At 46.3% G+C, this 15,548-nt stretch overlaps 1 protein-coding gene across 1 annotated transcript in view; it reads right to left on the bottom strand.

The window, feature by feature from the left end:
• Positions 1-5,483: 5,483 nt before the first annotated feature.
• LOC117359744 overlaps positions 5,484-15,548 on the bottom strand; it is a 123,660-nt gene continuing 113,595 nt past the window's right edge. The window contains exon 7 of the mRNA XM_033942963.1: positions 5,484-10,000. Coding sequence (XP_033798854.1) covers positions 9,750-10,000 — 251 coding nt within the window. The 3' untranslated portion in view covers positions 5,484-9,749. The remainder of the gene's footprint in view (positions 10,001-15,548) is intronic.

Raw genomic sequence — 15,548 nt, 5'->3', positions numbered from 1 at the left:
TATAAAAATGCATATTTTGGATTACCTAGGGCAGTGTTTTTCAACCGTGTGCCGCGAGATATTGCCTGGTGTGCCGTAGGGTCAGGGCCGCCATCAGGGCAGTACCACCAGTCTAGGGAGAGGGGCGGTCCGCCCCACGTGGACAGGAGAGAGCTGGACGTGGGACCCGCGGAGTTCAATACATCTCGAGCCGCGAGGCTCGTCTTCTGTTCCTGCCTGCCCTGCAGCTAACATATAGCCGATCGCAAGCGTTCCCCGATGTCAGCGCTGATGTCGGAGGGAGGGCTTAAGCAAAGCCTGCCCTCCGACGTCAGCGCTGACGTCGGAGAATACTTCAGTTCGGCTATTTGTGCGCGGCAGGGCAGGCAGGAAGCAGAAGACAAGCCTCGCGGCTTGAGCTTCGTTTTGCTGAGAAAGTTGCAAAGATGGGCTGGGAGGCAAACACGGAACACAAAAGGGGGGAGGGAGTGCGTTTTGGACATAAGGCATGAACTTGGGAGAGAGGAAGGGAGGGAAAGAGATGCTGAGGTGGGGGAGGGAATGCGTTTTTGGACACAGAAGAAATGGACTTGGGAGAGAGGAAGGGAGGGAAAGAGATGCTGAGGTGGGGGAGGGAATGGGTTTTTGGACACAGAAGGCATGGACTTGGGAGAGAGGAAGGGAGGGAAAGAGATGCTGAGGTGGGGAGGGAATGCGTTTTTGGACACAGAAGAAATGGACTTGGGAGAGAGGAAGGGAGGGAAAGAGATGCTGAGGTGGGGGAGGGAATGCGTTTTTGGACACAGAAGAAATGGACTTGGGAGAGAGGAAGGGAGGGAAAGAGATGCTGAGGTGGGGGAGGGAATGAGTGTTTGGACACAGAAGGCATGGACTTTGGAGAGAGGAAGGGAGGGAAAGAGATGGTTGTGTACACGGGGAATAGAAGAAAGGAGAATTTTTGGTCATAGGGAGGGAGTGAGGTACAGATAGTGGCATACCAGGGTGGGGGGGGGTCTGCCCCACCCCGGGTTTACGTCCCAAGGGGGTGCACAGCTGGCCACCCTCCAGTGTTGTCCCTAGGCCGGCAAACTGCGGCTCTTTAGCCACTTGAGTGCCAACGCCTCCATCGGGAACAGGCCGGCGCCAAGTTCTCCCTGCTTTTCCCTGTGGGGCTGGCCAACTCTCGCCACTCGCGTCAATTCTGACGTCGGAGAGGACATTCTGGGCCAGCCAATCGCTGCCTGGCTGGCCTAGAACGTCCTCTCCGACGTTAGAATTGACGACGGGTGGCGAGAGTTGGTCGGCCCTGCGGGGAAGAGAAGCAGGGAGAACTCGGTGCCGGCCTGTTCCCGATGGCGGCAGTGGCAGCCTATTCCCCAGTGGCGGTGGCAGCATTATAAAATACTTTCTTTGTGTTTATTTGATTCCTATATATTTATATATAGTCAATATAGGCACAGTTAAATTTTTTAACTTTTTCTAATGGTGGTGTGCCTCGTGATTTTTTTCATGAAACAAGTGTGCCTTTGCCCAAAAAAGGTTGAAAAACACTGACCTAGGGTACACGAGGGAGTACTATAGGCAGACACTTAGGTCTGTGCAAATGCACCACAAAGAAAGACCAAAAGCTCTCCTCCAGCGGATTAACAGGCTGGCAGAGAAATGGTTACACCCTTACATGTTAGACCCCAGGGCAATGCTCACGGAGGTAGTCCGGGAACAATTTCTGGAATCTATGCCCAAAGATCTGAGGGGGTGGCTGAAGAAGCAGGGAAGTGAAAATTTGGCACACATACTAACATCTGCAGAGGCATATTTAGACGCCGAAACTCCTGGTGAGGAAGATAGCATGCCTTATAAATCACAGTCCCGAGGTCCTAGAGATACTAGACCTCAGCCTAACAACACCCAACGTCCCACCCACCCTGAGTATAAAAAACCTGTAAATCCGAAAACAATTCAGTGCTATAGGTGTGGGAAAAGGGGGCATTGGCAAAATGTATGTAGAGAACGGAGGGACTTTATGGTAGTCTGCAACCCTGGGAAAGCAGTTAGGAAAGAGTGCCTGACTCAAGTAAAAATAGCTGGAAGGTTAATAACTGCCCTTGTTGATACTGGGGCAGAACAGAGTGTGATCGACCGTAAGCTGTGGCAACAAATAAGGGGGCTTAGCTCTGGCAGTAAGGGGGGTGGTGAAGCTATGATACGCTGTGTTCATGGGGATGTAAAAAAATATCCTATGGTCCTAGTGTCCTTTAAGGTAGAGGGCAAACGGACCACATTAAGAGTGGCGATCATTGAGGATTTACCTCACTCCCTGATATTAGGCAGGGATTGGACTGATAAGCAGATTCTAGTGACTCAGGTTGCTGCCAAACCAGACAATAGGGAGAGAGAGAATACTCCTCACACAGATTCTTGGGTATTGGGGTCATGGTCTAAAGGGAGCCCCGAGGACAGGAATCCTGGGAGCTCAGGAGGTCGGCGGCCTAGGCCCAAGCGGAAGAAATTGCAACCCACTATTAGATGGGCGGCAATATCTGATAGGGCTATTGCACCTACACGAGCGTATAAAGGGGCTGCAGGGTATGACTTATATGCAGCCCACGAGCAGCAGATCCCTGCTAGAGGGAGAGCTTTAGTGTCAACTGACTTACAGGTCTCTTGTCCCCCTGGTTCATATTTGAGGATTGCTTCTCGTTCGGGTTTGGCTTTAACAAAGGCTTTAGATGTAGCAGCGGGAGTCATAGACCCGGATTTTAGGGGAAATGTGGCTGTCTTACTGGTCAACCACGCGGAGACCCTTTATTTAGTAAAGCCTGGGGATCGCATAGCACAGATGTTGTGCGAACGGATCTGGCAGCCCCGATTAGAGCGCTGGGCACGGTTCCCTACCACAGAGAGAGGGGGGAAAGGATTTGGGTCATCTGACAAATTGCACCCCATGAATCAGCAAGTAGTGGCCCAAGGATCTAACCCAGAGGCGCTTCCTCATGAGGATGAAGCAGCCACAATGAAGGAGAGGGGAAGTCCTACCTTGAGAGAGGATATGGAGATAATAAAGCAGGAATTGAAACAAGTAGTAGGATTCATTACAGCCTCTCATGAAACAGCAGTTAAGGAAGTCTCCCGGGAAATACTGTATCAGTGTCAGCAGGATAATGCCACTTTGAGAGATGCTATGATGCAGGTCACTGACCAATTATCACAGATAGGGAAGCAGGTCACTGAGCAACAAACCCAACAGGAAACAGTAAGACACCAATTAAACAAAATAGAAAACCTTCAGGGGAAGAGTAAAAATAGTGGGGTAACAACCGAGAAATAGGGAGAACAAAATCAAGCTCTTCACACCCAGCTAGAACACCATAATACTTTATTGGGGAAACTTGAGAGTTCACTGACAGAAGTAGGAGACAATGTAGGCAACCTACAGCTTCAAGTTAAGAACATGCAAAAGGGAGAACTGAGTGAGGTCACCAAGGCAGTAGCTCAGAAAGTGGACAATATAGAAGACAGAAACCAACAGGATGTGGGGGAATATATAGAATCTACCCAATATCCTAGGCTACAGTGGGGTGATGATCTTCAGGGCTCGGGAAAAGGGAGCCGGGAGATCATGACAAGTGATGAAGACGAAAGAGCTAGGTTTGAAGCGGATTTGCCCTCGGTTGGGGAGGAGGTGCAACTCTCGCCTGAACAGTGGGCACAGTTGTTTCCTCATTTATGTCCCAGTCAGCCTGGGGAGAATTCACAGGGACCTGGGTCTACTCAGTGCACAAGTAAGAAAAGTAAGAATAAAAAACGTTATTGACGTGGATGTTTTATTCTTTCCAGAATTCCAGAGAACAAAGGACACCCTCAAAGTCTTCAGGATAGTCATCCTTTAAGTGGGGGGGGGATTGTGACAAACCTGTGGCCAGCTTTGTCCCTGTAAGGGATAAAAGCAGAACACGATCCCTGGTCAGAAGGGCTGACCAGGTTAAAAGTAAAGGTTTGTTATTGGCTGACTACCCCCTCAGACAGTGAGGTAGGGCAGGAGAGACAGGAACATAGTTACACCCAGCAGAGAGCTCCATCTCAGGACAGGTACTCTAGAAAGCCTGATAGGACTCTTATTGAGAAGTGGAGTCCCAGGGCTGGATGGTATGCTCATTACCAGCCTAGGAGAAACCTGAATTATTTCCCTAGGGATTTCCTGCCTAACACAGCTGCTCCTAGGAGAGAGGGGTGGGGCTTTAACCCACATAAAAACAGAGTATGGGATCTCAGTAAGGAGAGCAGGGAGAGCCAGGACGGAGCTGGGGCTAATGAGCTCAGGCAGCGGCAGGAGAAGCAGTAGTGCTTGGAGGCAGATGAGGGGAGAAGTCTCTCTCCTCCAGCCCGCAGCAGTGAGGACGTGGAGATGACCGAGGACTACCTCAGCTCCACCCCAGAGGCTGCTGAGCAGACAGAGGCTATGGATGTCTCTGAGCCACTGCTGGAAGCTGGCTATTTCCCCACTGACATGGAGGTTAGTTGCTAAGGGGAAGGAACCCAGGCTGTGCTTGTGCTGGCTCCCGTAACCCAAGCCCAGCTGACAGTGATTAGGGGAAGAGCAGGAAAATCTCTGCTATACTGTATGACTGCCCGGAGAGCATTGTTTGTTCAAGGAACTTGATCTGTAGGGGTGTGAAAGCTCCGTGTGAAAACCTAAGTAACGTTCACATCTTATTAATGCCATGCTGTGTTCCCTCGGCCAGGAAGCCCAGCTGATAGTAACGAGCTGTGAAGCCTGCTCTGCCAAATCTATCCGTGTCTCAGCTAGATAAGCTGAAACGTTTGAGAAATTCAGTGCTAGGTTTTGGAACTGTAATTACTCTGGCTGTGTTCACAAGGTGTGCAAAGTTTGAAAGTTTATTTTCCTGATATTTTTCATTTACCTTTATCCCTGGTGAAGAGGACTGTATTTAGACTGAAAAGTCCAGGGTATTGAACTGTATGTGGCATTTGTAGCAAGCCATTCTGACAACTGCAAGCTATTTTGTATTTTATATTTTTGCCATGTCATGTGGGTGGCTGATGGTATTCAGACCCCCGGGTTCAATAAAGTACAAGAACATTCTTTTGTAACAAGACTTACCTGTGTGGTCTTCTCTTTACAAGCTACTCTCAGTGTGGCCTGGCAGACTAGGTAGACGCCTAGGTCTGTTATAACCTGAAAAGCCTTCCTCCAACCTGAGGAGGCCACGCCGACAGGCCAGAATTCAACACACCTAATCCCTCTGCTGGTTAGAGCAAGGGATAAGTGTGTCACATCACCCACTAGAGACTGAGAATTCCTGGTTCAGGTCTGTGTTTTCATTTGAGCATTTAAAACTTGAAGTTTTGAAATTAATAACAGTTTATAACACATTTTCCAGTAAAATAGGTGAGACATTCTAGACCAGTAGGTAGTGTCCCCATGGCTACGTGCCATCTGCAGAAGGAATCCAGTTCAGATTTTTCACTGTGCCTCTTCTGTACTTAATTGAGCTCCTTAACTCCACCTACAGTTTATTCCTTCTGAAAGAATGCCTACAGGAGTGTGTTTGTTCTGCTCTCCACATTTTATTATTTTATTGTTTTTAGTCCTTTTTTTCTTGGGATTCTTGTGCTTGGTGTGTTTCTTTCTCTTTGCCTGCATTGAGAACACACAGACTTATGTTTGTAGCTGGCAGGCGAATCCCAATTGGGTACCTGTTAGCCAGCCAGCCCTTCCTGAAGTAGTCTCACCTACTGTTAAGCAGGGGTTGAGCACAAGCTGTTAGGTGCCCCTTAGGAGGCTTGGTGGTGTCACGCAGGGCTGGTTGCATTTTCTCGCCTCCGCCCATTCCACAGGGGTGGAGGTGCAGTCAGGCATTGGGTCTGACTGGCAGCCTGAAGATCAGCTTTGCAGAGCCATTCACAGCATGAGGCAGTGATTCTCTAATCCAGCTACTGTAAGAGAGCTGAGGCAGGCTGCAGCACAGATCCACAAACAGAGTATAGTCTTTTTACAGCCTGTGAGATGGATCGGGGAGGTCTGAAAAGTAGGGTTTTCAAGGTTTCTGCATGTCCACCAATATTCCCCTACCTGAAAAATCCTAAAATTGCTTTTTTTAAACTTTCCTAAGTGTAGAAAATATCACAATTTTAATTTGAATTTCACAATGGTGGCCATCTTGGATTTTTAGTGATCTTTTTTTCAAAAGCGCCCTGCTTCTCCAAAACTGCAGTTTTTGCCTCCAATCATTGGGATGGAGTCTTTATGCCCTCCTAATGTGAATTCTTTCCAGGATTGCACAAATGTGGCGCTTCAGGAATGTTATTGCGCCACATGCTGTGGTAGCCAAAGCTTAACCTTTCCCCTGCTTAAGCAGGTGGCAAAACGCTTGGCTAGCCCAGTGGAGCAGCCTTCTTTATTGTTGGGGCTCAGCATGGCTTATAGTTGCATGCGCAAAGCTGTGGTCCATCCACAGCCTTTGAAATGCATGGTTCAGTCATAGGGTGACTGTGCCCCAGGAGCTGGAGATTCTCTCAGAGTTTCTGAAACAGTTGTAAAAAAAAACCAAAACCTTATTCTTACAGCAGGCGTTCTTCCCCTGTGCAGTCCTGCTCTGCATCTGCTGCATCTCCCAGTGGCGTTGCCTCTCTGGGCATGTCCTTTTCCCAGTCAACCATTGTTTCTGATCTGTTCAATCCTGATCTTTATGCTGTTGCCCAGCTTGCTGATCCCATTCTTTCAAGGTACAGCGCTTCCAAGGATGGGGCACCAGGGACTGTTTGCTGGATCTTTAGATCTTTCAGGAGCTTTAGGACCTGGAGATAGTCCCTGGAGAGTTCTGTGCTCATTTCAGTCTGCGGCTTTGAAAATCTTTTTTCTGAGTCTTTCCAAGAATTGCATTTAGTCACTCAGCTGGCTCCATCCTCCTCTTCATCCTGGATTTCTGGTGCGCACTCACAGTCTCCCACCTTTCACTGGCACCCTAATATGATCATTTTAATGTCAGCGCAATGTGACTATCTGAAAGGTGCTCTTTTGTTAGCAAGGACTATGTCTCACTGATACCCTCTGGCACTGGAGTGCCCACAGGTTCTGGATCAGCCTAGAGTGGATTCTGTGGCTACGCAGATGCCTAACTGCACCTTTCTAATGTGCTGTGGTGCTTACAGATATGCCAGACTTCTGTGTGGACGTTGTCCTCCGGAGGCTTTTTGATGCAGCTGCTTGGGACTCTCAGGCTGCTTTGGGGACGTCTGTTGTCACAATGCGCCTATCTGTCTCACCTTTGTACCCTGGAGAGTGAGGCTGTAGATTCTCCTCCTCAACTTCTTTTAGCTGGGTCCGCATAAGTGACTACCACTTTATATGCCTTATGCGGGTTTTGGCATTTTCCATTTCTTCCCACAGAATATTCTGGATTAGACAATGGGCTGGTGATTCTACTTCCAAAGGTTTCTTTGGTAAGAATTCCCTTCAGGGCAATTGTTGTATTCCAGCACCACATCTCAGACCAGAGCTCTCAGCATCAGTACTCCATCTACAGATATGCCCAGCCATCTGGATCCCGTCCTGTACCCGCTGCAATGTAGACACACTGTGCCAGGCTGGGGGACCCCGTCTACTGATTGGGGGGGCAAGCTATCAGCATTCCTGCCAACTTGGTTTTGTATTATGTCTGACCTGTGGGTTCTGGACTTTATTTGGTTAGGCTGCAATTGGAATTTGCCTATCCACTGACCCATTGGTTTATGGAATCTCCTGCAGGGCACCCGGACACGGTGCTCCAAGTGCTGACCACTGGACAGCGCTTGCTGGATATTCAAATTCTAGAGCAGGTGCCACCCGATCTGTTGGGCTCAGGCAGATACTCCATATGCTTTATCGTGCCACTGATTGGTTGGAGGCCTATTCTGGAGCTGCAGCACATACATGAGGCTCTCAAGATTCTGTGCTCTCATATGGTGGTAATGTGATCTGTTATAGCAGCAGTGGCCCCGGAAGAGTTCCTTGCCTCTCTCAATTCCTGGGGGCATGCTTGCCCATTCTGAGCTTTCCAGCCTACTGCAGTTACTTGCAGTCTCGCATCTTGCACAAACCTTGTCAGTTTTTAGCTGTGCCCTTGGACTAGCAACGACTCCTCATACCTTCACTGAGGTGATAGCTGTTGTAGCAGCTTTCTTAAGTATCATGGGTCTGCAAGTACACCCTGTCTTGGTCGACTGGCTAGTCAGAGCTCCATCGTTGGCCAAGGGTCAACGCATGGTGGATCAGGTGATCCTGGGGCTAGAGGACCTTAGTTGAATTGTGCATTACAGGCAGGACAATCTTGAAATACCTGGGTGTTCTCTACAACACAGCTGCGGGCCTCTTCTGTTTTCCAGGGACACGCAGACTGTTCTGCATTCCTGGATTTCTTCCCTTCTCTAACTCCTTCAGCATGGGACTGTCTTCAGGTCCTGGGATCCGTGGCTATCACGTTGGATGTGCTTCCTTGGGCGAGAGCACACATTCATCCTTCCCTGCTTGTCTTACTCTCTGGCTGAGCTCCACACTGGGGTGTGTTAGACCAGTCTTCTCTGGAGGCTCGGACCTTATTGGTGGCTTCTTCCACATTCGCTACGCAAGGATGTACCACTTCACGTTGATTTGGTAGCCCTTGTGCTTGGGTACTAACTGTAGGTGAAGCTAAGGAGCTCAGTGAAGTACAGAAGAGGTATAGAGAAAAATCCGAACTGGATTCCTTCTGCAGATGGCAAGCAACTATGTCTCACCTATCTACTGGAAAAGAGCTTACCAGGGTAAGTACATAATCTCTTTTTTTCTTGGTACCTAACCTATATCTACAACATTGCATGCTTGGTTCTGTTATAATACCAACAAGCAAGGACTAGATATTCCAAACCTCTTAAAAAATTCTTCAATAACTGTATGTGGAAGCCTCAATCCAGCGCTTTACTGTTTGCACCTGCAGGGAGAATTACGTGGTGACCTTCATCATTGGCTATTCCGCATTCATAAATATTTAAAGCATAAATAATTTTAAATATGTTTCAATATGCGTTTAAAGTGCTATGTGTCATTCTCTTTTTATTTGTGTACTTATCTCTGCATCTGCTAACCTGGGAGCCAGACCCGACATGTTTCGCGTTATTACGCTTTATCAAGGGTCTCCCTACATGTTAAAAAGAAGGAAGCCGTTAAGTTATTATTCATATACTGCTACCCCGCTATCTAGTCTTACTAAAATAGTCAACCAAAGTAACAATAAACAACCTTACCGAGGTAGCCGCTGTCATCCGACTCCAAATACAAAACTTATGCAAGCAAGATGGCGACGGCACACATCCTCAGCGTTTAAATACTCATCTACTTTGAATATCTAGAAATTTTTTAAGAGGTTTTGAATATCTAGTCCTTGCTTGTTAGTATACTACTTCACTATTCGGACTGATATAAAAGTTAATATACCATAGCCATTTATTGGTGAGTTTCTGTTATAAAGCATTTCTTTCTAAACCTAAACAAGCTCCATAATAAAAACTACTCTTTGCTATAAAATATGATCTTTAGTTTGTCCATGTGTAGAAAGGAAATGCTGGCATACCCCTTTTCTAGAAAACAGATCTTCATAAATCCTGTTGCTTCTATCTGTGTGCCACCAAATGAGAGAGAGAAAACTCTTAAAAGATTCATCCCACTGATAGCAACCAAAATGGTTCCATTAACATTAGAGCTACTTCCTTTGACAAAATATTGTTGCTAAATATTAGATGTTTTCTTCACCATTATCTTCTCCATTTGAATGAAAGTTATTTTTTGCATTCTTCTTCTCAAGAGCCAATTGTATATCGAGTTCTCTGAGCTGCTTCAGAAAGCCACGATTAGGAAGAATGCATCTGTGCTTTAATACTTGTTCAATGGCATCCACAACAGTCATATTGTTGTAAATCATCATGTAGGCCAAGACTAAGGCTGCTGATCGACTACGTCCCATTGCACAATGCACCAAAATTTTATCTACAAGGAATATGAAAAAAAAGAAATTAGAACAAATACATTGAATGTTTTCACTGAAGGAATTTCAATACAGATGCAATATGTATACAGTCATTATGGGCTCCTTTTACAAAACTGTGGTAGCAAACCCCTCCATAGCAAATGCACTGAAGCCCATAGGAATTGAGTGGGTTTTGACACATTTGCCAAAGGAGAATCACTACTGTGGCTTTGTAAAAGGGGATCTATGTGAGTTATGTCTATATGTATAAAAATATATATTTATATATACACACATAGATTTTATATGTAAGATGGGTACTAGTTTGAATCCTGTTGTGTACTCAATTAGCTGTACTAGCTTGTCTTTTTAACTTAATTTGCTATACCTATAATTTGCTTCATAGTAGAGAATGACACGGTGGCGGTTTACCCGTGGCTACCGCGTTTAGCCGCGGGTAACCCGCCAAAAACGGGGAATGAAAATTAGCAGCCTCTGCGGGGACGGGGACAAGGCCATCACCGCCCCATGGAGCGGTGAATGGTCTTGTCACCGCAGTGAGGGATAAAGGATCGTGCGGTCCCCGCAGCCCCACCCATATGCCGGTTCGATCGTTTAACCAGCTTCCTCTCTCCACCTCACCTTAGTTTGCCGGCTTCCTTTTTCGGCGACCAGAACGCTTTCAAAAGAGCCGCGCATGCGCGGCTGCTCAGTATTCAATCTTCTGCTCTTACCCAACCGGAAACAGGAAGTTGCAGCAGAGCAGGAAGATTGAACTTTGAGCAGCCGCGTGTGCGCGGCTCTTTGGGAAAGTGTGCAGATCGCCGAAAAAGAAAGGCTGCAAACTAAGGTGAGGACGGATATAACCATTTTCTGAAGCCTGTTAAAAATGCCAAGGAGATTCTCTCTTCAAAATTCCAGGGCCTGCGGGCTGCTTGTCATTTTGTATGCTGTCAAAATCTTTGATGTACCCCAAATCTTAATGTTGGGCTATGAAAAATGCTTAGCTCAATTTAAGCCTCTCGCAAAAAAGGGCTAACAACTGTAATTAAACCATTAAATTCTTGTCTACGCTTCACATAGAGAAAATTAATTTCCCACCAACCTCATTTTCTACTTAAACATGATTTTTTGGACATGAACACAGTTCAGCTGCAATTACTGCAGAACTATTCATCCCTAGTTGCTAAAAGATTTGGGACATTAAGACAGCTTAGAGTTATTCAAAATGGGAGTGAAAGGGAAAAGGATTCTGGGCCAAGGGGATGAAAACGGAAAGAAAACCCCACAGCAGGAAAGAAAGGGGAGGACAGGCAGATGAGCCAGATACTGGAAACAGGGGTGGGGGAAGAAAAAGGGAAAAAAGCTAGATGGGGTTGAAAAGAAGAGACACACTCTCTCTGGAAGAGAGAAGATAGGGGAAATCTGGACATAGGAAGGTAACAGAAAGAGGGGAAATTATGTGCATGGGGCATAGGACAGAGACATAAAGGGGACATGCCATGGGGATGGTATATGGGCACAGGGGCGAGGGCAATGGCAGATACATAGGGGAGATATTTGAAATGGGGAAAATAGGAGCACAGAAGTGAGATGGTTTGTGGGGATGGGACAGGGACCGAGCTCGCAGGCTCCAGTGGCTTGCACAAATTACATTGTAACGTGGCACGAAAATAAGAGGGAGGAAGGTAGATAGGCCACGCGAGAGGAGCTGAAGGGTGGTAGAAAGGAACAGATGGTAAAGGAGGGAGGGAAGGGTAGTGGTGGAAAGGAATAGAACAGACATTGAAGGAGGGTGGAGAGGAACAGACCCTGAAGGGAAATGTGGAAGACAGAGTGGGGAGAAGATGCTGGAAGGGAAGAAGACAGATGCCAGACTATGGGGGAACGGAGGGAAGAAGATAGGTGCTAGACCAATTTGGGAGGGGGTGAAGGAAGAGGCACAGTAACAGCAAATGGAAGACGCAGAGAGAAGACACACAGTGGATGGAAGGAATTGAATGAAGATGTGGAAAGCAGAAACCAGACAACAAAGGTAGAAAAAAAATTCTATTTATTTATTTATTTTTTGCTTTAGGATAAAGTAGTATATTAGTTGTGTTGATAAAAATTTATAAACAAAGCCCTGCCAGTTGAACATCTCTTTCTCTAGTTCAGCAGCAGGAACTTTGATTTATAAGAAAGGAATAAGCTAAATATTACAGTACTAAGGCTTATATGGATGCTGTGGGGACGGTGACGGGGTGGTGAATGGGATGGCAGTGGCGGTGACAGGGCGGTGAAAGGGATGGCGGTGAAGGTGACGGGGCGGTGAAGGGAACGGCGGTGACGGGGCGGTGCAGAAGATGGTGGGCCGGGGACGGGGCGGTGACGGGGACAGATTTTTTCCCCGTGTCATTCTTTACTTCATAGTTTGTGTTAGTTTTACTTAAAGTATAACTGTTGGCTTCTGTTCTCTTTAGATATGGTTAACCATCTCTGGCTTTATTCATTCAAATTAATTGTCTGCTAGTGGTCAAATAGTGGCAAATGTCTGAATTTTATTTTAAAAAAATTGTTCCTGTGCAAGTGGAATGGTATGCTGAACTGTAGGGTTGTCCATACCGGTTCACGAGAATTCTGCAAAAGATGTCAATCACAGCTTTTCAGCTCCATCTCCTTCTCCCCAATCTCTGCTGCCCTTTTCAGTTCTTCCTTCTGCAGGTGAGCATGAAGATGTTGTTCTAATCTGCTCCCTTTATTTCTTTAATTTTATGGTGTTTTTTGTAGTCTTTTTCAGTTGTTTGTGGGTTTTATGCGGCTCCAGGACCAGCTGTGCCTATATGGAGAGGAGCAGATTCTGTCTGCAGCAGGCAGGTGCATTCTTTGGGAACCTGTTTTGCCAACCTGCTGAATATATGTGGAACTCAGGGTTCTGGGCCTTTATCATTTGCTTGTTTCCTTATCTTGGTCAGGAGCTTAAGTACAGGCCGTTAGCCAACAACAGCATCCTTCAGGGTGCTCGTGGTGCTGGCTGTGGGTTTGCCCCCCCACCCCCACCCCTTTCTCTTTTCAGTTATCACTGCAACCTGGGGGGTTGCATCATCCCTAAGAGCAGAAACTATTCTGGAATATGATGGTTCTTTGGGCAGTGTTTTGGAGGATGAGGGGTTGGATCTGATCTCTTCACTGTCCAAAGTGAGGCTTCCCTGATGGGTAACAGCCTCCCATTCAGAGGATCAAGTGTTATCAGCTATACATCAGGGAAATTTTTAGATCCTCAGCCCTAATGGAGAGCATTACCAAGTTCCTCTGAGAACTTAAGAGACCCTCTGCAAAACCCATCTTCACAGAGTTCTGAGCATCTGGGTTCAGCCCACATCTTTCCCATGGCACCTGAATATGAGGGTCTTAATCACAGAGCCTTGAGGGACCCCTGAAGACTCTCTGAGAGAGGCTAAAACCATTACTAAACTGTATCCCATGGATCTGGGATTCTGGAAAATGTTTGTTATGCCAAAATTGGACTCCCTGGTAACCCAGGTATGAAGGAGGGTTGGTTTAAAAGGTTCTCAGGGGGCACTTCGAGGCTTTGACGTTAGGGGTCAAGGCTGAAGCTGTGACCTCCTTTTTAGCATCTGCCTGACACTCTAAACCAGAGCCTGAAAGACCCTGAGCCCCTGCCTCAGCTTGTGCTAACAGGAATAGACTACATAGCAGATGCCCTCTTTGATATTATCAGAATCATGAGGAAAGTCTCATCCTTTTCAATTGCCGCTTGTTGTATGCTTTGGATCAGTCAATGGGCAGGTGATAGACCTATAAAGCGACACTGAGTAGATGACAGATACTGGTTTTCAAGTGCCTAGATAATCTCTTTACCAGTGTAAAATATCACCAGCCCAAATCTTTACCAGACAGCACACCCCGAGCACCTAGAGGCCAGAGCTGGGGGGGTCTTTGACATCTCATGGCACTCTCATCAATATTCCACAGGAACCTCCACTCAGAGAGTCTTCTCAGGTTCCAGGCAGACAATTTTGAGGTTCAGGAGGAACCAAAGTTCAGGTTCTCGCTCTGCAGTGCCAACCAAAAAGCCACGACTACACCCCCTCTCACGACACTCTTCTAAAGATAGGCAGTTGGCTCTTGAATTTTCTGGAGGCTTGAGAACATATAATGTTCAACCTCCGATTCCTGGACATTATCAGAGTTACAAAATGTTGTTCATACACTCTCTCTCTGACTGGTTCGTGGATTTGCTGGCAGGCCGGCTAGAAAAAGCAAAGAGGATCAGAGCAATGCTGTACAGATTGCTTGATATCCAAGTCATAGACCCAATTCCTCTAGACAATTCAGGCTCCAGCAAATACTTCATATACTTTGCTGTGCCAAAAAAAGGCTCAGAGGAATGGAGACCCTTTCTGGATTTCAAGCATGTCAACACAGCACTGATAATTTCTCGGTTTTAGATGGAAACCGTTCGTTCAGTCATTGCAGCGAAGTAGCCAGGAGAATTTCTGGCTGCCTTAGATTTGACGGAAGCTTTCCTTCACATCCTCATTTCCTGGAACATAGGACATTCCTCACATTTCATGTACTGGAAAATCACTATCATTTTCAGCACTTCCCTTCAGGCTGGCGGCAACACCCCGAGCATTCACCAAGGTTATGGTGGTGGTGGTCGCTCGTCTCCACAGAGCAGGTTGGCAGGGTGCACCTGTATTTAGACGATTGGCTTATCAGAACTCCATCTTCCCCGGAGGGAGAAAAGGTGGTTGCAGCAGTTGTTAAGATGCTACATAGTCTGGGTTGGCAGGTGCATCTGTATTTGGACGATTGGCTTTCTCAGAACTCCATCCTCCCTGGAGGGAGAAAAGGTAGTTGCAGCAGTTGTTGAGGTGCTACACAGTCTGAGCTGGATTGTGAACTTCCGAAAGAGCCATCTACTGCTGTCACAAGCCCTGGAATTTCTGGGAGTCATATGCCACAAGGTGAAAGGTCAATCTTTCTTCCAGAAGCATACAAACAAAAGCTTCAAGCTCAGATTACAGCCTTGTTAACTAAACCATGAAATAAAAGATATGATTTGATCGAAAGCCTAATTGGGATTCATGCAGAATATCAAATTTATCCATATACTCCCATCAGGCTAAAATTCACCAAGCCCTCCATTAATTTAGTGGAAAAAGGAATATTAGCAATAGATCTATAATTACCTATCACTGAAATAGATTCCTTGTGATTTTTAACAATAGGAGTGATAACAATATGACCTAGTTCTTCTGGAAAATTGCCATTGCACATTAAGTGTGAAATCCATCCAAAAAGTTTGACCTTAAAGGAAACGGGAACCAATTTCAAAATTGCTGGAGAACAATAGTCTAACCAACAATTAGAATGTGAGTATTTGCTATATCAGTGTTTTTCAATCTTTTATGGGCAAAGGCACACTTGTTTCATGAAAAAAATCACGAGGCACACCACCATTAGAAAATGTTAAAAAATTTAACTCTGTGCCTATATAGACTATATATAAAGTAATTCTCTTGAATAGGAAACAAATAAACACAAAGAAAGTATTTTATA

This window comes from Geotrypetes seraphini, chromosome 4, assembly GCF_902459505.1.
Source record: "Geotrypetes seraphini chromosome 4, aGeoSer1.1, whole genome shotgun sequence".
Lineage (NCBI taxonomy): Eukaryota > Metazoa > Chordata > Amphibia > Gymnophiona > Dermophiidae > Geotrypetes > Geotrypetes seraphini.
The sequence above is the reverse complement of the archived record's forward strand: the minus strand, read 5'-3'. Positions and strand labels throughout refer to the sequence as shown.